Genomic DNA, 24,589 nt, shown 5'->3' with positions numbered 1-24,589 from the left:
CCAATCACTAGCATGAGAGGCAGCTGCTAAGAAAAAGATCCGATGGAGGGAGTCTGGATGGAGAGTTTTAGAATGAAGAGGGAGAAGGGTCGGAAGCTGCTCACACCTAGGGACCGGATCAGCGATGGAGCCTGGGGAATAGCACCAACCCACAGGCCTCCAGACAGACTCACCGGCACGAGGAGGACGCAGCCCAGCAGGGTCCCCGTCAAGGCCGACTTCACGATCTCCTCGTAACACTTGTTCCCTTCCCGGGCACCCTTGATCAGCGCGGTGATGTAGAAGGTCAGCTCTATGATGGAGCCGAAAGTGGCGTTCACCACGGCCCCCACCGCAAAGTTACTCTGAGCTGAAATGCTAAGTCACGCAAAGGCAGGGGGGTTAGTGAGGACCCGGAGGGTTAAGACAGGCTCTGGGAGGAGGCAGCCTGATCCGTTATTCAGTGTGGACAGAATTCCTGCTACTGGGGCAGCCTTCTAGATTGGAACCACATGGCTCCCAGCCCTCAGATCAAAGGGGCTTTTCTAGGACACGTTTGATCTTTTTAAGGAGGGTGCCGTCCTCCTCTAGCAAAATCGGTCCACCAGCAGGGCTGCAGTTACGTGGCGGAGATACCGTAGCGGGGGTCCAGTTATGCCGCTTTGCGCTGCGTCCTCCAGCTGGACTGGGCGGTGTGGACGCAGAACCCCAAGGACCCGTCAAGAGCGGTAGGACCTGGGGGTCAGTTTTGTAGGCAGCGCTTTTGAGTTAATGCCTCAGCAGGGTGCAGCTCGGCCCCCGTCACTGGAGGTGCCACCCGTGACCTAGCACACGGCAAACCGAGGGCCCGGCAGGCTAGCGTCAGCTCTGCAAGTTTCCCACCAGCGAGACGGCACCCGGCTACCCGTTCTAGAACAGCCTGCAGGACTAGCACTGGGGTGGAACATGCAGCCTTCCCGAGACGACAGGGGTGGTGTCTGGATACAGAGTGACGGGCCAGCGACGTGGAGTGATGCTCCACTGGGGGGGTCCAAGAACCCCATGGGGAGTTCGTGCCTTCAGCTGGGTGGCACAAGAGTGATCTGCCACAAGCAACAACCAGGACTCCTCCCAGCAGGGAGGGTGAGAGATAGGGACAACAGGAGTCAGGTTGCACCCCGTCTTGCTGGCTAATGGAGTGACATCGAAAGCTGCATTGTGAACGGGGAGTGGGAACGAACCCAAGGGATTGTTCCTAACCCAGCCAGCGGCCAGGGGCCCACGACCCCCCAGCCCAGCGTGGGAGAACGGGCTGCCTTACCTGGCGATGGCCATGCCGATGTAGTACGAGAGGGGCATTATGGAGAGCAGCGAGAGGGTGAACTTCACAGCAGAGCTGGTGAAACGGTTGCGGCTGTCGACGTAACCCAGCACCAGCGTCACGATCACCAGCGGCAGCAGGTCTGCGTTGCGGCTGGTCAAGGGGGAAAAAAACTTCCAGACCTTTTGTGGGCCTTTGTCACGCGTCCCCAGGGTGCCTCAAATGTCGAGGGACTTCGCCTCCACGCCCCAGGAGGGAGGTTTTGCAGAGGTTAAAATAACCTGAGCAAGGGAGTCCACATATATGGACTGAAACCAGATCTCCCTGCTGCCCCGTTTGTTCCCTCAGCCGCAAGCCAACCCTCCAGTTGTTCCTACCACTTCGTTGTCAGGGAGCAAACGCCTCTTCTGAGCATGAGATACACCCACTTGCCTCTCAGCCAGCTCTCATCTGAGGCAGGATCCTTCTCCCCCACCCCATGCTAGCCACTCGTGGCCCAGAGACTGCTACAGGATGGCCTTGAATTGATCGGGGATGTGCAGAGAACACAGGGAGGAGAGAGGGGCCACCTGCATTCACCCCTCCGCAGGAGATTTCTGTACAGCCCCGCTGCTTCCCTCTCTCCCCCCCCCGCCACCAGCTCTGGGCTGCCGGACATACGTTTGTTTCCCCAGCGCGGGCGCTGGAGCCCGGAGTCCGTTTAAAGGATACTGACGGCGAAGACGTTGATCCCATCCACAGCGTATTTGTAGTAATAGGCATTCACGGCGTGGTAGCAGCACAAGACCACTTCCGCCTCCAGCGGCACCTCTGTCTGCGGGGTCCGAGGGGCAGCTCGTTAGAAGGGGGGGAGGGTTACTAATCGGCAGCAAACCTCACTGTCCTAGGCAGTACCACAGCGACGCCCCTACCCAGCTGAGATTGCCTGAAACGTCCCATTTCATGGGCTTCCTCGTGGCCCTGCTGGTCCCCCCGCCCTCAAGGAGGAGCAGATTGCTAGGCATTTTCCCTCCGACGAAAGATTCACGGAGCACGGACGCTCTCCCCCGCCCTCTGGGTGGGATGGAGGCGTCTTTAGCAGGAGCCTAATCAGAGCCACTCCACTGCGCCAGGCAGAGTAGGTTGGCCTGGAGACCGGTGCAAGTCACTTCGACCAGATCAGCCCTGCCTGCTCAGCCGCCCTTGAGTCAGGATGGGCGCAGGCGGCTCGAAGCCACCCATCCCTGGCTGCTTGCCCATTTGTAGAGCCCTGCACGGACACAAACCTTTGGATCCGCATCTGATCCACATCCGCTGGAATAAACTTTTCCCCAACCCGCAATCCGCCCTCCCTCAGTTAGATTTACCCGCACAGCCGCTGTTTTGGAGCCAGCAGCCCTCCACTCCAGCAGCTGCTCAGCCCTTGCCACCCCAAACAGATGATGAGCCCCTCCCGCCCAACAGCTGCTCAGCCGTTCCCTGCACCCCCGGCAGGCGGCTGCTCCAGCCCTGCCCCAGAAGTCACAGAGGTCCCGGCCTCCGGGACCAATCTGACCGCCATCCGCGAGAAACGGTCCGCAGAGATGAAGCAGATTGGCAGGGTTCTGACCTAGAGGAGCCCGATTCCCGCCGCGAGCCCTCCAGCCGCCCTCCAGCCGCCGCGCTGCCCCTCCCTCCCCAGGCATCAGCCCTACGTCCGGGAGGTTGGGAAGCATGGCGCTGAGCCCCGGTGAACTCTCCTCCCCGCCTATGCTGCCATGGAGAGGAGGCCATTCAAAGCTGCTCTCCTCCTCCAAGACTTGCCAGTCCATCCCCCCTCTCCAGGGACGGGAAATGCCAGCAGGTGACGGGCCACCCCCTGTCCAGACACCACGCTCCCTCCTCCTCCTCCTGGCCAAAGGGGCAGGCTGGAGGCACGTTCGTCGCTGAGGAACCAACCTTCCTCAGCCGCTGGACGTGCACGTGCTCCGGGGGCAGGAGCAGAACTTTGGTGACGGTCCGAGCGTTCATCTTGGCAATGGGGATGATGAACACGAAGAGCCAGGCAAGGAAGCAGACCAGGCCGTGGGCAAGCGCCAGGACGGGGTAGCCCAGCAAGAGCCAGATGTAAGTGTTCACGCGCCGCTGGAGGAGGACAGAGGGAGGGAGAGAGTAAAGCACGGGCTACGTGAGCGGCCAAGGGAAGGCATTGACCATCAGGAGCCATCCTGGCTCCCGGGCTGTTCCTCAGATCTGCTGGGGCGTCAGCTCAGACCGCTACCATGATGCTTTGGTTATAGGGACTGTACAACTCGAGGAAACCAACTGGGATCCTGTTCTTCTGTCTCCTGGCCGGGGTAGTATCAGGGCCAGGGATTCAGACGCCAGAGAGGTTTCCCTGCTGGTCCTTTCCCATTCCTAGAGGGTATTTAGAGGGGCACTTGACTGCATGGATACAGACCCAGCAGCTGACCCAGAGTAGGAAGTGCCATGTCTAAGGTGGGGGTGGGGGGCCAGCCCCACACTTAGAAGAGGAGGCCTCTCCGCTGAGGGAGTCAGAGATGCAGGCACCTACTGGGCCGATCACGCTAGACCCCAGCTGGGGAGAGGCCTTTCAACCTCAGGTCACAGTGGAGCTGGTTTGCGCCACGTTGCATCCCAGCCCTCGAGCCGTCCACCCAGGGAGGAGCATCTCCGAGGCCTGCCTCTGCCCCGTCCAATGCAGGCGCAGCCCTGTTCCCTGTGGGGCCCTTACCCAGTGTGGGGCGTCCGCACGGCCACTGGGCTCCTGCGGCGGGCCGGGCGCCATCTCGCGGCGGCTGAGCAGGGGGGTGCTCTCCTTCGCCTCGTTCACCTCCGAGATGACTTCGCATTTGTTGAACTTGATGCTGCACTTTCGAGAGTACGGTCTGGTCTAGGAGGCAGGACAAGAGGTCTTCAGAGAGGGCCAGAGATTTGGGGGAGGTGGAGGAGGCCATCTAAGGAACCCACGAGAGGCTGAGATGACTCAGCCCCGCGTAGAGCGGCCTTCGCTTCTGCACAGGCTGGGGCTGGCGGCCCAAACTCACCACAGGGCCGAGGCTCGGGGCTAACATGCCCCCTCAGGCCCCGCACCGGCTCCGCTTGCCATTTTACATGAGCTCTCTGCAGGTCACTACCGTGACCGTGTGCCGGGTTAACACAGGACGACAGAGGCAGAGAACTCCAAGTTCTGCCGTGGAGCAGGGAACCAGGCTCTTATTTCTACCCTGTTAGCAGATGCCCCTGAGCTGCGTTGGGAGTGAGGTCCCCACCTCCTGTACCTAACATTGCCTCCTTTTCTGGCCAGACGTATGGGGCAAGCAAGCCAGCTCTCCCCTGGGGAGGAGAGAAGGGAATGGGGAAAAGTCTATGCCCATGCAGTCGTGTTAGCCCGTTGGCCAGGGATCCCCAGTTCAGAACTGGGCATGAATCCTGCTACAGCAGAGATGAAGCCGGTCACCTCTTTTCCGGCTCTCCACTTCCCCTACCTTCTGAATTACTTTTCCAAATGGCCAGAGAAAATACCCAGCGAGGTCCCAGCACAGCTTCCCTGCGGATAGAAAGGAGACGGCGGTCACCCCCCGGAGCTGGGGCAAGGATCCCTGGAATATTTCCACTTGGCCAGCAAGGCATTCACTCTGGGCCAGAGGTGGAGGAAGATTACTGAGGGGCGGGCCAGGCTGTGCTGGGGGCTGGGGCTTGCCCAGATGGAAGGGAAGGTGCCAATGTATCCTTTTGGAGGTCTGAATATCGGAAGTTGTGCACGCTGCCTAAAGGGTTAGCGGTAACTTCGCACTTCTGCTTTTAGGAAGCAGCGTACTTTCACATACGAAATCTTTCCCCAGTACAAGGTTGAGGCCAGAAGGATCAAGTAGTCTGACCTCCTGCACAACACAGGGAAGAGATTTCATCCAGCAATTCCTGCCTCAAACCCAGTAACTTGGGCCTGAATTAAAGCGCCTCTTTTAGAAAGACAGTCGGTAACGATTTAAAGACTAAGTGATGGAGAGTTTACCACAGAACCATGGATTTTTGAGAAATTACTAAAAGGTTACAAGTTCTCTGTCACCTGGAATCTAAGTTAATGGAGGTCTTATGATGCCTCCTTATTCCCTGTGTTCCTCCCACAAACGTGACCTCTAAAGGGTGGGATAATTACATTGTTGTTGCGTTTCTACAGCCACTAGCACAAGAGGGTCCGCGACTAGGATTCCCAAGCACTATACCAATATGGATATAAACATTAAGGTAACACGAGGTTTTTAGGATAACCCAGGGGTCCATGAGAACTGAGTTTGCCATCTAAGATCAAAAAGCTGGCGGAGATCACACTGTGTCTCCCCCCAGTGCAACCTTGGCTTCTAGGCCTGTGATAACACACGAAATAAGAATCTCTGCAGAACGCACCATATGGAGCTCCCAGGACTGTGAGGAACATCAGGGCAGAAACCAGGAGATAGAGGAGCGACAGCCACCACCCGAACAGCAGCAAGTAGAGGATGTTGCCACATGTGACTGTGGAACCTGGTAAAGAGAAGATATAAGGAGTGAGGGCACGACCTATGGAAAAACAAAAACAAAGAGATAAGTTCTGAGGAGCCCCATCCAGCCCAGCTGGTTTGGGAGTCATCATCAAGTCTAACACACAGATTTTTGTCCTGGTGAAAGGAACTGGATTAGTAGCCCTAGCGACTGGTCCTGTGTGTATAGATGGGCTTGGGAATCCAGGCACTCACTCCCCCCAGGCAAGTGAGGCGCACTGCCTGGTGGAGGAGGTGGCTACGCCCCCGACTCTGCAGAATTTAAGTGCTCGCTTTGAGATGTTTCTAGTCGTCCTCTCTGCAAAGCTAAAAGCTTGCAAATGTGACGGGAGGCGATGCAGGTTTCCTGAGTCTGCAGGTAGGCTGCTCTGGGACCTCTGCTGCTGCTCAGAGCTTTGCCCAAGCAGCCTCATGACACCAGCTGGACTCTGATCAGTCCAGAGCCCTTAAAGCAGCAGTGGAAGAGCTGTGCTGATTTCATTCGGCTATTGAGAAGAGGAGGGAGATGGAGAGTGGCTGGAGCCGTACATGAGTAAGGAGTTAGAGTAGCTGGGATGAGAGGAAGTGTTCTCTTCCAGCATAGACAAGAATGGCCATAGTGGATCAGACCAATGGTCCACGTAGCTCAGCATCCTGTCCTCGGACAGCAGCCAACGCCAGGTGCTTCAGAGGGAACGAACAGAGCAGGCAATCGAGCGATCCGTCCCGTCATCCACTCCCAGCTGCTGGCAAATGGAGGCTAGGGACACTCAGAGCATGGCGTTCCATCCCTGACCCTCCTGGCTAACAACCATCGATGGCCCTGTTCTTCAGGAACTTCTTTAAATTCTTTTAACCCTGTTACAGTTTTGGCCTTCAAAACATCTCCTGGCAACAAGTTCCACAGGGTGGAAAGCAGGCAGGCTTTGTATTTCAGACTCCCAATAGCCACAGGCAATGAGGGAAGAAGGTCCTGATTAGGCTGCAGCAATAGAGAATTTTGTGGGGGAGAAAGAGGGGTCTCTCCTGGCCAGCGACCTGTATTTCCGCAGATCTCTGCTGCCATCTTATTTCTGTATCTGCCTCTGGCTAAGGAGCTCAGCCCCAGGCTGGTCTGCATCCGGGGAGTTCCAAGCCCCCCCCCCCCCAAGTACAGCATGGGCAGCAGCACCAGCTCCCCCACAATCCCTGCCACCGGATTCAACCTTAGCCCAGAGGGATCTCCTCCAGGAGAGGAGAGGTAGCTGTCTGCCCATTCTGTTCTTGGCTTGTCTGCCGAGACTGCTCCTTCCCAGCGCGCTGTTGGACTTCAAAAACGGGAACAAGACAGAAGTGACGGAGCTAGTTACACAGACATTAAAGAGAACAATTACAGGAGTGACATGCCTGCAAGCTGCATGGACACTTTTTAGAGACACCATGAGAGCAGGGCCGGCTTTAGGGAAAATGGCATCCTGGGTGAACTTGTATTTTGGCCCCCCACAGACTCCCCCCAGCCCCAGGGCTTAATTTGTATTGAAAGAGGTGTTGGCACAATCCTGGCATAAATTAAGCCCTGGCCGGGCGCCCCGCTCTGAAGGCAACGCTGCCACCAGCAGTGGTGCAGCAGTAAGAGTGGCATGGTAGATAAGGTGTATTTCCATGCTTCCTTCTGCATCGCTGCTGCGCATTGTGGCGCTTGGCCTGTGGCTAAAGTGAGCTCTGCGTGTAGAACAGGGGCTGCATCTTGCCAGAGCCCCCGGGCATCCTGCAGCCTTCTGGCCACTCCTGGCTCACCAGGGCATGGTTTCAGATTTTGGGGGGTGGAACCACAACTTCAGTCTGAAAACTAGATATTCTTTGCAGATAATTTAAAAATTAGCTGGTAGGAGCACTGTATCTAATGCCTATATAAAGAAAGAAAAAAATATACAAACACCAATTAAAGCCATCTTTTAAGTTTAGACATAAATTTATAACAGATCAGGAGATAATATAGCAAGATATTCCCAATCCCAAACCTTGAGGTATCCCTTCTGGAGTTTTAACACAGGCCAGAAACACAGGTTAGTAAGTATCAATCTTTAGGAGAGAGAAATAAAAATAAATAAAATCTGCTTACTCTAACAGACACTGTGTTGCTGACAATATCTAACTCTATTTTAGTCAATTGTTTTTCACGCCACTAGAAAGATTTAATTTTAATATATGCAATCAAGGGTCCCCCCACCCCTTTTATTAAGAGCAGGAATTTTTCTAATTACTTTGGCATTTATGTTTGCTGATCACAATTATGTGCGTGATTCACTAACATTTGACTCCATCATTCCTATTAGCATCAGACTTGGAACCGCATTTATTTTTGTATGAATTTTATGTTATTTTACAGATATAACTTAAAAAAACCATTTGAAAGTAAGTGGGCTTCATCTGCAGCGTGGCTAAAGTTAGGTGTTTAGCTAATTTTTTTGTTTTGTTTTTAAAAGAACTGGCATTGCTAAAGTGAATACGAGCTAAATTTACATTCCAGAAGGATGATACTGATTGCACCTTTCTAAATGAATGACAAAGCACAGTATGGTAATAAACGTAATAATGATAATTACTCCAGCCACGACAATTGAGGCATTTTAGAACTCGCCACTCCGAGAATTAAATTTAAGCATGAGAGAAATAAAAATGATAAAATGCCCAGACCAGTAAAAAACTAAAACAGCAATGTAATCCTTATATTCTCTGTAGTGTTAGTCTTTCAGAGTGTATGTGCCTTGCACTTTTCAACAGGACGTACCAAGAAGTAACAACAATGTGTGTGTGTGTGTTGTTGGGGGGAGGGGAGTGTGCTTGAGTGAGTGTCCGGCTGCCCCCCCGCTCACAGCTGAGTTCGTTCATCCTCTCCAGATGCAGTTGCGCCTGCCTGGCTGCTGGCAGTCAGGTGGGTGATAGGTACCAACACGGCGTGGGGGGGGGGGGGGGAGCGGGGGGGAAACTGAGCCCACCCACCCTTACGGCCGGGCCTGTATGAGAAGCTCAAATTAAACGTATACCCCAAATTAAAGAGGACAGTAAGAGGACCAAAAAATGCCACCATGGCTAAACAGAGTAAAAGAAGCAGTTAGAGGCAAAAAGGCATCCTTTAAAAATTCAAAGTCAAATCCTACTGTGGAAAATAGAAAGGAGCACAAATTCTGGCATGTCCAGTATAACTGGGCAGGCAAAAAAAAAAAAAAAAAAAAAAAAAAAAAAAAAGAATTTGAAGAGCACCTAGCAAAAGACCCAAAAACTAAAGAGCAAAAAAAAAAAAAAGAAAAAAAAAGAAAAAAAAAAGAAATTACGTCAGAAGCAAGAAGCCTGTTAGACAATCACTGTGGCCACTAGACAAACAAGGTGCTAACGGAGCACTCAAAGAAGACAAGGCCATGGAGGAGAAGCTAAATGAATTATTTGCATCAGTCTTCACTGCAGAGGATGTGAGGGAGATTCCCACACCTGAGCCATCCTTTTTAGGTGATAAATCTGTTGACACTTCAATCTGGGACAGTTCCTCAGAGGTCGTCTTGGAACAAATTGATAAATTAAACAGTAATACATCACCAGGACCAGATGGGATTCACCCAAGAGTTCTGAAGGAACTCCAGTATGAAATTGCAGAACTACTAACTGTGGTATGTAACTATCACTTAAATCTGACTCTGTACCAGATGACTGGAGGATAGCTAATGTAACATCCATTCTTAAAAAGGCTCCAGAGGCAATCCAGACAATTACAGGTTGGTAAGCTTAACTTCAGTACACCAGGCAAGCTGGTGGAAACTATTGTAAAGAACAGAATTAATCAGATACAGATAAATATGATTTGTTGTGAAGGAGTCAACATGGCTTTTGTACAGGGAAACCATACCTCACCAGTCTATTAGAATTCTTTGAGGGGGTCAAACGTGAAAAATGGATATAGTGTACTTGGACTTTCAGAAAGCCTTTGACGAGGTCCCTCACCAGAGGCTCCTAAGCAAAGTAAGCAGTCATGGGATAAGAGGGAAAGTCCACTCATGGATCAGGTACTGGTTAAAAGACAGGAAACAAAGGGTAGGAATAAATGGTGTTTTCAGAATGGAGACTGGTAAATAACAGTGTCCCCCAAGGCTCCGTACTGGGACCTCTGTTGTTCAACATACTCAGTGATCTAGAAAAAGGGGTAAACAGTGAGGTGGCAAAGCTGGTAAATGACACAAAATTACTCCAAACAGTCAAGTCCGAAGCAGACTGTGAAAAGTTACAAAGGGATCTCGCAAAACTGGGTGACTGGGCAACAAAATGGCAGATGAATTTCAAGATTGATAAATGCAAAGCAATGCACATTGGAAAACAATCCCAACTATTCATATAAAATGATGGGGTCTAAATTAGCTGCCACCACTCAAGAAAGATCAAGTCCTTGTAGACAGTTCTTTGAAAACATCCGCTCAATGTGCAGTGGCTGTCAAAAAGCTAACAACGTTAGGCACTAGGTCTAGGGAAGATAGAAAAAATTCGGTTTGTTTCCTCTGGAGAAGAGAAGACGTGGGAGGAGGGGGAGATAGTGTTCAAATACCGAAGAGGTTGTTACAAGGAAGCGGGAGGAAAATTGTTCTCCTTAACCTCTGAGGATAGGACAAGCTGCAATGGGCTTATTTTGCAGCAAGGGTGGTTTAGGTTGGACATTAGGAAAAACTTCCTGTCAGGGTAGTTAATTGCCCAGGGAGGCTGCGCAGTCTCCATCGCTAATCTTCTATGATTCGATAAACTGCCATGTTCTGTTCATTCCCTTTGAAGCATCTGGCAACGGCCTCTGGTCAGAAGACAGGATGTTGGGCTACACAGACCAGACCATGGACCACACTGGGTCAGGTTATTCTTATGTTCCTAACCACCAGAGGGAACTTAGGTCACAGACTTGAGCCAATGATCTGGCTGGGGAGGCATTTACACACACTGCACTGTGAGCCGAGTTGAAAAATTCTTACCCCGTCACTCAGAGCCATGGGATCAACATACCGCAGGATCTGACCTGAACTGCTCAGCTCAGAGCCAGACGCAGACAGCTAACGCCCTAGCTCTCCGCCTTTAAAGAACAGCTACACGCCCGATGGGCAGCACTCCCTCTGTTTCTGAGATGTGGGCACAGATCCAGCCCCTTAAAGTTTACCACCCATTCAGGAAAGCAGCCACGCAAGTGGCAGGGATGGCTGCACATTAAACACAGCACTTGAGAGCTTGGCACAGCCTCGGCTAACCAGCGGCTCGAACAACACAGAGGACGACATGCGGGGAGGAAATCCCACCGTGAGCAGTACAAACATTCTGCTGCCATCCACAGGTCCTTGGAGGTGCCACTCTACTTGCTAGGAGAGCCACAGACAGGAGCCATTTCCGCTGGGGACCCAGGACCCCATCCTTCATAAACTGAGGGAGAGTGTGTCTGGGTCACAGAGCAGCAGCTGTCGCGCTCCAGATCCTCACCCTACTGCTGTTCTCGTGCACCGGCCTGGCGTATGCTACATCCTGAATGCCAACAGCCCGACCACCACGGCCTTCTGCAACCAAGTGCTTCCCTTTGGCGGGAGGAGGTCTCAAGGAGAGTAGGACTAGCGGCTTGGTTTTGGAAGAGGAGCACCCCCCCCCCCACACACACACACACCCCCCTCTGCCCCACCGGGTGGCGTGCGCATGTACTTTAAACACGACGGCCGGGTCAGTCCGGATGAGCGTGTTACAATCACCTACCAGACGTGCTGACAAGTTCGAGGGCTGACGGATTCCAGACCTCTGCTGGTCTTGCAGGAGAAACAGAACTCGGGACCGCTAGCTGGGGGAGGATTTAGAGACGCTCCTACCTGATAGCCTGAGTTTGTTAGGTCCTAACCGTGTCAGCCGGCAGCAGGGGCTGGGGGGGAGGCAGGATGTCCTACCTACGGGGCTCTTCACAACGTTCAGATCCGAGTAGAGCTCTTTCACGATTTCCGACCGGTCTTCCCAGGGCCTGGCTGTCACGTGGCTCTTCCATTTCTTAAAGCCAAACTGTGAAAGAGAGAGAGACACAAACGAGTCAGGCACCAGGTGACTGTCCCTGTCTGGCGCTGCCGTTCCAGAGAGCACGTCCCGCTCCTTCAAGCTGGTCAGAAGTGCTGCATGTGGTTTCACTAGGAAGCGACCAGCAGGGATTGTCAGAAGATGTTCTTGGGTTGGAAGGTCATTCTCAGCCGCCCACCGCTGCAGACCATGTTGTGTCCAATCAGCCTCCCAAGTTCAGCCCCTCTGATGCCATCTGCATACAGCAAGTTTCACCATCATGCAACTATTACACCACAGCCATAACAAACGTGCTACGGGCAGATAAACAGAGGGGAAAGGAGGGCAGGAGACAGTGGCTGCCCCAGGATTTTAGGAGTGTGGCTGCTAATCCACAGAAGGTTTATATAGACCTGAGACAGTTGCTAAACTCCTCTGCTCGCTAGGGAGCACGCAGCAGGGGGAGAAGGCAGAGCGGGCGCTACTCAGAGTGACCACGGTGCCTGAGGGCCAGGTTTACTTTGGAGATCAGGACACAGCTGGTGAGGGGCTTCTGGCTGGGGTCTCATTTACATCCAGGCAACCAAACGTCAGGGATACAGCGTTTGTTTGGGACCAGCCGACTGAGACCAGCCACCAACAGTGTAGTGACAACCCCCCCACTGCCCTCACGCATGATGGTACCCCAGAAACCTCAGTCAGCTTCTTTACCGCCCAGCACCGACGAGAAAGGCGGTGAAAGTTCCTGCATGTGGTTAACACACAACAGCGACTCTGAGCCAGTTAATCCTCGCTAACAAGGACAGACAGGGTACGTCTGCACCGGCAGCGCCAATCTCGGGGCCTGGTTCAACTGACTGTGGGACTACAAACAACAGCGCAGACGTCCCCGGCGAGGTCTCAAAGCCCAGGCTCCAGCCCAAATGGGAACATCGAGGCTGCTCCTTTTAGCCCTGCATGCCCAAGTCACTTGAGCCGGGCTCCGACTCGGTGCCATGGGTTTTTCTTTGCAGTGTAGACGTAGCCACAGGCATTTGGCCTTCCTTTGACATGAGGGAGGGGCTGTAAAAACCCATCCTTAGACTCTAGGATTCCCTGGAGAAGGTTTGGGGGCTGGGAAGAATTTTCCCCTACGGAACATTTGGTCAGTTCCACTTTGGGCTTTTTGGCCCCAGTTACCTGCACTGTGTTTTGATAAGTGAAGGGTTTTAAAATGGGAGGGAATTTCAAAGTTTCCCACACCACCTCAGAGGAAGAAATGCCTCACGTTTAGAGCACTGGCCTAGGACTTGAGACCTGAGTTTAATTCCCAGCTCCGCCACAGCCTGCCTGCGTGACCTTGGACACAACCTTTACTCTCTACCTCAGTTCTCATCTGAGAAATGGGCACAAGAGCTTGGCCCTATCTCATGGGGGGTTGCGAGGATAAGCTACGCTGTGAGGTGCTCCGGCACTAAGGTAACGGGCCAGAAAAGAACTTCGGACAGATAACATTGGTGCGGTCCTCCAGCTGCCGGTATTTAACAGTAATGCTTTAATTAGACTCCAGCTACATGCATTTTGCACTCGTAATCTTCATGCACCCCCACCCCCCGGCCTCAAATTTGTCTTCAACATCCACAGTCATCAGGATACAAGATCTTGGGAAATGAAGGCAAATTAGAACACTCAGATCTTTTAATCCCTAACGGCCCACGGGCTGAAAAGGTCATTCATTTGCCTCCAGGTCATTAACTTTGGACTGGATAAACCCAATGGAAATTGAACACGCTGTTGCCTACAGCCATCTAAGAACGTGCTTGGAGCCAACACATGCTGATGGGGGAGTAATGGATGGTGTAAGGCCAAGTCAGCATTACAAACATACACCCTTAAGCGACGCAGTCAGACCAGCTTAACTCCTGATGTACACAGCACTGCGTCAATGAGAGCTTCTCCCGCTAACATAGCTACCGGCTTGGGGGGAGGGAATACAGTAGCATCTTCACGGACATGCTACAGCTGCACCGGTGCAGCATTTTATACGTAGACCTGCCCGAAACGTGCTCCACTTGTTTAGTCTTTATAACCAAAGCTCCTGTATGAAGCAAGACAGAACTGTGCAATATTATGGCGTCTCCGAAACCAGCCTGCTTCTATAACGCTGGCACCTCCAGCGTTCGAAGACTGAGGACGGAGCACGGTTACCTGTCAGAGGTACAGGTCGCCCAGAACAAGCCGTCAGAGGGCCCTTACATCTATTTGTGATCATCCAGGCTGGATCTGGGGACTGGTTGTTAGGGAGCATGAAAAGCCTTTTCGTCATTCCCTGTTATTTACCATCTCGGATTAACCCTGCCCATTCAGTGCAGAGACACCACCAGCAGCTCCAGACCCATGCAGGCATTAGCAGTCGGGGCTATTTTGCTGAGGTTCTCCAGTTACGTTCAACTGAAATTAATCCAGATTAACGAGTGAAGGCAGGTTTGAGAAAATTACAATTTTACAGAAGAAATGACTCACCAGTTCTGCAGTTTAACCATGTCAGAAGGTGCTGTCATGAGATCAGCCCTTCCCCAGTGGACGGGCATTCAATTTGCACAAATTTAGGATCTGATCAGAGATACTTCATCATTGCATAGGGTTGTGTTTCTCAACCTTTTTGATATCAGGGACCGGCTTGCTGTCTTCCTAAACTGTGTCAGGGGGATCTCCGGGACCAGCACCGGTCCATGGACCAGTAGTTGATACCAGTGGTGTAGGGGACGGAAGGAGAAAGGAGTGTTCTGCACACACAGTCCTAGCCTTTGCCATGCACAGGGCGTCCCCGCTTCTGTTCTCTTCTCCCTGGGTTCGTACAACCCCTCCTCACCATAGCTCCAAGCACCTTCCAGCAGTGCAGTGAAGAGGACTAGTGTCACATGTGGTTCCTTCTCCCCCCAGGGGGAAAACTGTGTGAGCAGTGCAGGGTTGGAAGGATTAAACCATTCCCTGATTCAGATACCAGGGGCTTTTTGTATTTTATTGGCCAAATAGGTGGCTTCTCTCTGTACCCAGGAAGGCAAAGCACCAGTGCTTTTGAGCCCGGGAACGAAGAGAGCAGGCCCCCCTGCACCCGTCACTGTGCAGGCAATCGCCTTCACGTACATCTCAAGCCCCCCTAGTTCCTCCCAGAGTCAGCACCCCCCAGAATGCTCAGACAAAGTGGTGACTGTGTGTATGAGGGCCTGCACAGGAGGTCCTTGCTTTTGCTCACCTAGTGACCTTTTTTGCTCTTAGTTTATAAGCATAGATGTATGTATCTTGGGGGGGGGGGGGGGGGAGAGTCTGTGTATCTAAAAGCATCATAGCTGGGGTGGGGGGAGAGGGGGTGTTTCTATTTTCCATGCAGGGCTTGTTCCAGGGTGAACTCTGATCAGGATTACCACATTTCAGGTTCCAAAGAAGAGGACACGGGGGGGGGGGGGGGGGGGGGGTTGATGGTTAAATTAGCATCATGGGGATACCCTGCATAAATAATAATAATTCCTGCACACCATCTGTGGGAAAGAGGCAGCTGAGGTGAGCCAGAAAAGGGATTTAGCAACTCAGGAGGCCCAAGACGTAGGCCATTTTACAGCGGCATTTAGAAGAGGGACTTAGCAATCACAACACCCAGATAAGGCAGAGTAGCCCTGTTATTCCCATTTTGCAGATGGTGCAGGAGAAGTCCAAAATTAAAGAATTAAAGTTAGTTTAAGTTTGGGGAAGGACATATCAAATGGTGTCATAAAGAAAGGCCCTGACTAGCAAGTAGATGGTAGGCCTTGGAAATGAATGAGAAGGGCCAGAAGGAATGAAGCAAGGTGGAGGTCTGGTTCAAAGAATAACGAACGAGTTAAGGGGAATTTTCTAAAAAGGCCTCTGACGGGAAATCTGCAGGCCAGCAAGAAGGAGCAGAGGAAAGGAGGTTGTAAATCTTATCCGGATTAAGACGGGAAATAAGGGTGAACTGTTGCCAATTGGTTTTTAACCGAAGTCAGTAATTGGCGAGGACACCACTTGTTTGTGATAAAAAGTAAACGTTTAAAGGGTTCATTACTAAATCCTGGCAGGCCACCTTGGAGCCAACCGATATGAACCTGGGTTTAGTCCATTTGTAAGCGTCTTGATCAAATACTTGGAAATGTTTTGTTACTGTTTGGATGTAGTAAATTACTTATTAGTTAGGCATTTTACAGAATAGGTGTTTGGTGATTTCCCATATTAGTATTAATAATTTCAGTAAATAATTCCAGCAGATGGGGGAACTAAGGCACAGAGGTTAAGTGACTTGCCCAATGTCACAAGAAGTCAGTAGCAGAGCAGGAAATTGATACCAGATCTCAAGTCCTGGGCTAGTGTCCTAACCACTGGGCCATCCTTCCTCTCAGACACCAGAGTAGGATAACCAGCACCCTCCTCCCAGTTCTAGGCCTTAGTCCGTAAAAACCCACCCCTACAATTAAGATCCTCCCAGCAGCAGCGCCCTGGACTGTACAATGGCCACGCTTCTGTAGGGGATCAAAGCAACTGTAGGAAGGAAACCGCCCATTAGCCACAGCTGGGAAACGGACAAGCACTTTCTGAAGCACCCTAGCTTGAGCGCACACATGCCACCAGAGAGACCGCAGCCCTCAGTGAGATTCTGGCTTTCAGCCACCGATGCATGACCCCAAAGAGAGAAAAGAGGGGGAGGGTGACAGAACAAACCTTGTAGTTGTTGGAGAGTTTGTTGGCTTCCACCTCGTTTTCCGCCGTGATGGTGGTTTTCACCAAGCAGCCGTCACAGATCTGTACCTCGTCGGAGTGGTGCTGGCAGCAGGCAGGTGTTGAGATCACTGCGCAAGAGATCAGCAAGGCAAAGCCCAGGATTTAGACACACCACAGCCCAGCCAGAGCCCTACGTCCAGCTACGGGACTGTCCTTTAAGGATCCTGCAGAGCTCAGGAATGTGTCCCGTAGGGCGCTCAGGGCAGGGACAGTATTACTTATTTGTATGTTTGATGGTATTACTACATGACCAGGATCTCATTCTGCTAGGTTCTAACCCAACACAGAACAGCGAGACAGAGTAAACGGGCAAGACTCAGCAGGAAGAATGTGCCAGCATCAGTTTGCCGCTATTTTAGGGTCAAATGATTAGTTCTTCACCCATGGGCAGATGGTATCTGTATGGGGGAACCCAACCCACACGTCTCAGTACAACCGCTAGAGAGTCTAAAAAGTCACCCTACCAAGTATGGTGCAGGCAAGTCACCTGTTCAGGGTCACCTGTTCCACCCAATCAGGGAGTAAGCAATGCCACGTGACCAACCAGAGCCCGCGAACAGCAGACACTCACACCACCCACAAGTGTTCTTTCAAACCAGTGGTTCCCCAAGCTGCAGCCTAGCTTGTACATCACACAATGCAGGGCACTGGCTGAGGGGGTGTGGAGAGCTGGTCACATTGCGCTGTGACTCCAGCAGCTAAATTGGAGAAGAGAGGCTAAAAGATGCATTTGTCATAGACTTGAAGGCCAGAAAGGACCATCATGGTCCTTTAGTCTCACCTCCTGCACAGTACAGGCCATAGAACCTCTCCCACACACTCCTGGAGTGGGTCCATGACCCTGAAATTTCATGTGCCGGTTCCTTTGCTGTTCTTGGATGGAGATTATCCAGGCCCCCCAAGCACTTTCCCTGTGAATTGCTGTAGTTGCCATAAGCGTCTCAAGTCATTGCAGCTAACAGGAGAGGGGGGGTCGCTGAATCCCATCTCTCATTGGACAGGTGGTTCCCCACTATGGCGAAGTTGGAGGACCCCCTGGGCAAACAATTCAACACAGCCACACTCCCAAGCCACGAGTGCTTTGGTAAACATGTAACAGAAGTGGTTCACAACCAGCCAGCCTCAGACGCTCACGAGAAAGGACAGGACAGCCCAGTCCCCCTCCGTGGCTTTTGTGGGATGTTGCTGTGACCAGAGAGACGGAAAAGGACCAAACTAAGCAGACCTGAGAAAAACAAAGAGCTGATTGTGTGTTTGCCAGACTCAATACACTCTTCAGGGGAAGTTACCAAGAGGGAACTGCGGGGGTTGTACTCAAGATGTATTATGATGATTAGCTAATTGCATACACCGAACACCCCCCCAACGAGGCCAGTATTCCCACTGTACGGACACGGAAGATGCAAGGTAACGCAGCAACAGCCGAGATGGAAATAAAATTCTGGTGTCCTTGGCTCAGACTGTGACTCTGCGAGCTACTTTTGAGGTTGCCCTGTTTAACCCTTCCACTGCTGCTCCCCTGCGGTTGTTCACTGAAGTCAAGGGAACGCTGGCGTGTTCTACCTGCTGCATTCGAAAGCCACCCTTGGCCAGAGCATCATTCCTCCTACGCAGCGAGACGCAGGTCACGAGAGCGCTCCCTGGTCTGAAGTCGGCTCTGGCCCAGCGTCACTTCTTTGCTCTCTTCACAATCAGTATTTAAGAGTTGGGGGTTTTTTGGAGCCATAGATCAGTTGTCCCCCCCCCCCCTTCCCCTGGTAGGGGCTAGGTTAGCCTGCCAGTAAAGGCATACATTACAAGAAGATTTATTTCAAGATCTTGGATGTTAGAAAATCTGAAGTGCTTGCTATTACAAATAAGCTGTGCTCAACATAACCGTGCTGATATAACCTCTCTACCACAGCAGGACTCCAGGGGATCCACCCACGTAGTCACAGAATCATAGAAGATGAGGGTTGGAAGGGACCTCAGGAAGTATCTAGTCCAACTCCCTGCTCAAAGCAGGACCAACCCCAACTAAACCATCCCAGCCAGGGCTTTGTCAAGCTGCACCTTATAAGCCTCTACATAGGGGAGTGTTTATTAGTTAGCGCCCAGGACTCCTGGGTTCTGTTCCCAGCTTTCCCTTCCAGCTGCAAGTCACTCACTTCCTCAGGTCTGCACCTCTAAGAGAAGGCAGATCGCCTGCCTCTCAGGGGTGAGGAGAGGCCTCACTTGTGTGTGCAAAGCATTGAGATCCTTCAACAAGAAGGTGCCGCAGGCTCCAGCCACCTTCCGGCGTGAGAGCCCAGAGCTGGAGCGGGTAGGTCAGAGAGGGACCCCTGTGCACTTGGAGTCCCCCTTGCATTCTCTGGGCTACCTGCACAGTTTCCACGGGAGTGCATTTGCCAGCTACTGATCATCAGCCACCACGTCTTCTCCTCTCGAAAGGGACCGAATGACAAAGGAGGCATCTAACGCTTTCCCATCGCCCTGGAGGCCAATTCTGTGCTGTAAACCCAGCAGCACTAGCGGGCTTCCACTCTCACACTAGCGGGCTTCCTAGCGGACCCTTTCACTCTTACCTGGCAGTATCCTGGGGGTCATAATGCTGTGCTGATGGGATCCCGAGTGCATGTCCCCAAGGTCTCCATGCGTGTTGTTAATGGCCCCACAGTGCCGGTCACACAGCGACCCTCGCCGATGAGGATCGGCCCTGTGCTCAAATTCCTTGGGGAAATCTGAAACGGATACAGCGAAGGGAGAGTGAGAAAAAGACCGTCACGCTCTCGGGACAGGGCTTCTAAGCAGGAGCCGTTATGGACGCCAGCCGGGCCAAGTGTAATTAGAACAGGCAGGGTGGGACGAGAAATGCTGAAGGGGAGAAAGTGCCGACAGAGGGGAGAAAAGCCAAATCAGAAGAAACGAGAAGAGAAACCCCTCCACGGCATAGAGCACCTGAAGACTTTTCCTACTGAGGGTCACCTGCTGCATCCTATCCGGCTAGTCTAGGGTAGGTCATCCTTGGGGAGAGGACCCTATTTTTACAGCCGTGGACTTACACAGCACCCAGAGACGTGTCCAGTCACAAAAGAAACAGCGATACTAGGAAGAAGGAAAACTCGAGTGGGAGGCCGTACTTTTGTTCCATGCCATGTTCGCTTCCTAGGTTACGAGTCAGTGGCGGGTTGGTCGTCTCTAGTCTAGGCAGAGGTAACCTGAAGGTTTGGGCAAGGAAAGGGGACAACGCCCTCTGCCTCAAATTCAACCCTTTCCCCCACCCGCTCAGATGCTTTTTGCTCCTTGTTTTCTTTCCGACATTGGCAACCTTGGCCCAGATCGTTCCGTTTCAGGGAGGGCCGGGAAAATTCCACTCTTGCTTCCACCAGAGAAGAGGACAGATCAGGCGAGCCAAAAACTCCAGCCAAGTTACTGTCGCGCCCAACCCATTGCCAATGTGAATCAGATGACAGCTGGGATAAGGAAATGCAGCACACGGGGCTGGTGGGGAAGTGGCTTCACATGATCTTCACCAAACTAATCAATTATACCATCAAGGTTACACCAATTAGACTGAGAAGGTCAGTGGGGCTTCAGAGACCGAGCCTAGAGCTGATTTAACCCATTGGTCCCCTTGAAGAAATCCCCCAAACGTTCTCCAACAGCAGATGTCCTTCCAATCGTTTCAGTTTCCCCTTGATGTTCAGCAGATCAATTCTCCTTCCATTCCGCCACCCCATTTGCTCATGAAAGGTGCTAGGGAAAAAGACAGTCACTGTCTAGGGTGTCAAAGGGCAGATCAAGCTGGCTTTTGTGCACATGCATGCACTCCATCTACCTACCTTTAGGTTAAAAAAAGGGGTGTGTGTGTGGGGGGGGAAGGATCTCAAAGCTGGCATTGTCTAAAACTGTGCCCTGGGTCCCCGGTGAGACCGTTGTTTTACTGCTCTTTGCCGTGCCTGTCACTGTATTGTATAATGCTGAGCCATCCCCCTAAAACAAACAGGCGCCTCTGACTCCAGCCTAATAAAATCTGACTACACATTTGGTCTTCTGAGTCAGAGCTATTCATGCTTTAGAACAGATTCTTTCAGGCACTAATACAATAGGGCGGCTTAGACGGACAGACAGAGAAGGGGCACTTCCAAGATAAACCCCCACACGTTTAAAGGTTATTGGTGAATGGGTTAGATAACAGGGACTGAAAGCATTTTAGGAGTCTGGCTTATTTTTCACACCTCCCTATGTTGCCAACTCTCACAATTATTACTTTTTTCCCCCTTAAAGCCCCAGCTGCTGGAATCATGCTACTGCATGAGAGCATCAACTTTCATTTAAGTTTCCAGTCCTTATGATTGCAGAGAAAAGCTTGCAGATTTGGAGCTTGGGCTCCCTAGAGACGGGGGGGAGAGAGGGGGGAACCAGAAGGTAATTGAATAACCAAAAATTATTTAAAAAACCAAACCAAGCTTCTTAAGCCAATATCACAATTGTTGAATGTCTGGGGTGGGTAATACTCCGCACTCACCCCCAGGGGTCCTACCTGGCTGACACTGAAATTTCTGTTAGGCAGAGCCCTGCAAGGATACAAAATGTGTATCCACAGCCCATCCATGGAGATCCGCAGATCTGCCGGGCTGTAACTCCCAGAGACTCGGTTCTGCCGGGCTGGGTTCCCAGCAAGCAGCACAGCCCAATGGTTTGTCGTTCCCCTTCTCCCAACCGCAACCTGCCCCAGACTCCGCTTTCCAGAGCTAGGCCCGGCCCTTGGGTGCCACCACACAAAACCCCAGGGCTTCACTCAACGTGCCCAGCAAGATTCATGGGGTCCCTAGATCAACTTCGCAGAAGACCCGCTCGGCTCGGCCCGGCCCCATTCCCGGGTGACTCTGGATGGGCACAGATGCAGCCTGACTGCTCGGGTCTCCGGACGCTGCAGGTGTCGCTCAGCCCCGCAGGGGACGGGCCCAGCAGCTGCCCGGTCACCGGGGCTCAGAGGCGTTATTCCAGGGGCAGGGCTGGGGGAAGGCCCGGCCACTCTGCGGCCCCGATTCAGGCACGTCTCTCGGGGGCACGTGGCTCTTTCCCGGTTGCAAAGGGGCGAATTGAAACGAGCCGAGGGTGGGTTGGTTTTTTGCAGCGGGAACCGGCGGGGTCCTGCCTCGCTCTGCCCGGGACCGGCTCGGCAGCCCGGCTGGGGCCCGGGGGGGCTCCGGCTGGAAGCGGCGCCGCGCCGGTTTTCGTGCACGCAGCAGAGAGCGAGGCAGAGGAGGTTTTGCAAGGCAACAGGTGCGGCCCCTGCCCGCTCGGGGGGGCTCGAGGGGCAGCCCCGCTCCCGGCACCTGGGGGCGCCCCGGAGAGCCCGAGGGGGGGCCTGCCGAGCTCCCCCCATGCTTGGGGCGCCCCCACTGCCACGGGCGGCCGGGGGCCAGCGAGCTCCCTGCGCGCGGGGGGGGGGGGGGGGGGCGGGGGGGGGGGGGGGGGGGGCGGGCCTGAGCCCCCCCCCCCGGTTTGCAGACCGGCCCCCCCCGGCCCCGCCGCTCACCGAAGGTGTCGTGGGTGTAGCGCCGGCGGCGGCCGGGCTCCGAGCCGTTGTCGGACATGGCCGGGCGCCGGCGGCTGCTCCCCCCGCGGACAACGGCACGTGCGGCACCAGCTGGGCCAGCCGCAGCTGGGGGGGGATTTAAAGAGCAGGGTGCGGCGCATGCGCGGGATGAGCTGGGGGGGGGGGGGGGGGCGTACGGAGCTGCAAGGGATGCTTCCCTCCCGCACCGCCCCCCCGGGGCTCGAGGATGCGCTGCCTGGGAGATGGCCCCGCCCTCCCCTCTGCACCCACCCCCGGGGGCACGGAGCTCCCAGGGGTGCCGGCCCCTTGTCCCAGGGCCCCCCCCCCTGCAGTCAGAGTGCTACGGATGGACGCAGTAAGCGATTGGACTCGCCCGGCCCCTTCCCCCGCCTGCACGAGGTCCGAAGGATGCATGCACCCTGCACCCTGCCCCTGCCCCCCAGCACCCCGGGGTGCACCTCTCCCTGGCCCCAGGAATGCATGCATCGTGCCACGGAGCTCATTGTGCACAGTGTTTCCAACCCTGCCACTGGAAAATCATGAGCCAGACCCTCCCCTCCCCCCAACATTATGAGATTGGTTAAAACTCACCAGGGCTTTTTGTTTTTAATGAAATGCAGGTTTTCTTTTTTTCCCTTCTGGTTTCTGAGCTTTTAATGGACCCTCAGGTCCGGCATCTGGCTGACAGCGGGAGCCCCGGCTTGCCGGGGCAGGCTGACAGCCATTTCGAGGTGCAATTATTAAACCTGCTGCATGATCTTGGGATAGAACCTCCAATGTCAGGATTTTTCTCCTTTCAGCCGTGTTGGCCTGCCTGCTGTTGGTAGCTGGCTTTAAAGAAGACAGCGCCACCAATTTGGCCATCATTTAACCGGTGGTGGATTAGCTGCCTGTGGGTGCCATGGCATCAGAGTCCCTGGGAGTTTGGGGTGTGCAGGGAGCTCATGATCAACTGTGCGTCTGCAGGGACCAGTCTCGTTTTCCAACTTACAAGGTCTGTGGCTTGTTTCTCTACTCACCTCCTTCTCCTACTTTCCTTGTTCTCCTACCAGGTGGCCCAATCCCAGTCAAGACTGTTGCAAACAATCCCATGTGCCCCTCCCATTTGGAAGAAGCTTCTATTCTCTCTGTATGGCCCATAAAACTCTAGTCGCCTACGGGCTGTAATGCTATGGTTTAATGGTTGCTGGGTTAGTGTGCGGGTGGCCTGTGACATACAGGAGGTCTGATTGGATGATCGGGTGATCCCTTCTGACCTTAGACTCTATGACTCCCCACAACCATCTGCAAAACAAACTCATCCTCCTTTGCCATGAAGCTAGGGTGACCAGAGAGCCAGTGTGAAAAATCTGGAGAGAGGGGGGTGGTGGTGGGGGGAATAGGCACCTATATAAGAAAAAGCCCTGAATATCAGGACTGTCACCCTACATGAAGCCTACAAAAAAATTGAGGACAGCAAAGCTGCTGGTGTGCAGAGCCCGCTGCCTATCTCACTGGTTCCTTCTCTGTAAGCCATCGGTTGTTTCTTCACATATTCGTAGGTTTGGGGCCGGGACCATCTTTTTGTTTTTTGTTTGTACGGCGTCTAGTGCTACAGGAGTCCTGGTCTAGGACTGGGGCGCCTGGGCGCTACAATATATCAATCATAAATAACAAGCCTGCTCCTACTGAAGTCAACGGCAAAACACCCTGTAGGTTTTCGTCCACTAAGGCCCCAGTCTTTCAATCTGATTCGTGGAATCTAAAGATGCTTGTGAGGACCATAATGTGACTGATTTGTTGTATCCCTTATTGTTTAAGTAAGACCCGACTTGTTTTGGATATTCAGGCTGTGAGTGTGGTTAAGCTGCTGTAAACCCAGAATAAACCTACTGGATAAATCCACTGGAATTACTCCAGATTTACTCCTGTGTTTGAGAGCAGAATTTGGCCCCCTCTATGTTACAGAAAAACACCAATAAATAGATTTTAAAAATAATTCTCCCTGACCCCATCAGGTCAACACCCTGAAGCACTGGTATTTGTAACTTTTGTATCATCATCAAACATGCATAGGAATGCTGCACCAACCAGAGTGACCAGAGTTGATGGCATTGTACCAGGCATCGTGTGGCAGTGTTTGCAGATTGGGGCCATCCTGCAAATCCTGGGTTAATCCTGGACAGAGGATAACACACTGTATCTTGGCAGACTTTCACCTCTATCAAACTACCTGTGACTGTCAGTACAAGGAGTTTTAAAATCTGAATGGCACCAACTATGATGCCTCGCACTGGAAGGAGTCCTTTTTACCTTGTTGATGTTTCTGACAAAAAGTTGGGTGAGAAAACTCACTGAGGCATCACCGTTGCTGGTTATAAACTATTTAGGAGAGAGTTTAATTGGGGGAAGTGAGAGGTAGCAATTATTATATAAAATAAATACACTCTCATGGAATTCTTTTGTGGGTACAGACCACACTGCAGAGGA

The 24,589-nt window shown here is 52.8% G+C and overlaps 1 protein-coding gene across 1 annotated transcript in view; it reads right to left on the bottom strand.

Annotated features, from left to right (window-relative positions):
• LOC137144548 (uncharacterized) overlaps window positions 1–22,200 on the bottom strand; it is a 44,128-nt gene extending 21,928 nt beyond the window's left edge. Inside the window, exons 1-11 of the mRNA XM_067534934.1 lie at window positions 22,100–22,200; window positions 19,140–19,295; window positions 16,516–16,643; window positions 11,706–11,814; window positions 5,666–5,782; window positions 4,747–4,808; window positions 3,993–4,151; window positions 3,197–3,382; window positions 1,991–2,093; window positions 1,280–1,421; window positions 174–357 (exon numbers count right to left, since the gene is read on the bottom strand). Coding sequence (XP_067391035.1) covers window positions 174–357; window positions 1,280–1,421; window positions 1,991–2,093; window positions 3,197–3,382; window positions 3,993–4,151; window positions 4,747–4,808; window positions 5,666–5,782; window positions 11,706–11,814; window positions 16,516–16,643; window positions 19,140–19,295; window positions 22,100–22,157 — 1,404 coding nt within the window. The 5' untranslated portion in view covers window positions 22,158–22,200. The remainder of the gene's footprint in view (window positions 1–173; window positions 358–1,279; window positions 1,422–1,990; window positions 2,094–3,196; window positions 3,383–3,992; window positions 4,152–4,746; window positions 4,809–5,665; window positions 5,783–11,705; window positions 11,815–16,515; window positions 16,644–19,139; window positions 19,296–22,099) is intronic.
• Between the last annotated feature and the right edge of the window lie 2,389 nt (window positions 22,201–24,589).

The sequence above is a fragment of the Emydura macquarii genome, unplaced genomic scaffold (assembly GCF_026122565.2).
Source record: "Emydura macquarii macquarii isolate MOO-44397 ecotype Brisbane River unplaced genomic scaffold, CSIRO-AGI_Emac_v2 contig_3470, whole genome shotgun sequence".
Taxonomy (NCBI): domain Eukaryota; kingdom Metazoa; phylum Chordata; order Testudines; family Chelidae; genus Emydura; species Emydura macquarii.
The sequence above is the reverse complement of the archived record's forward strand: the minus strand, read 5'-3'. Positions and strand labels throughout refer to the sequence as shown.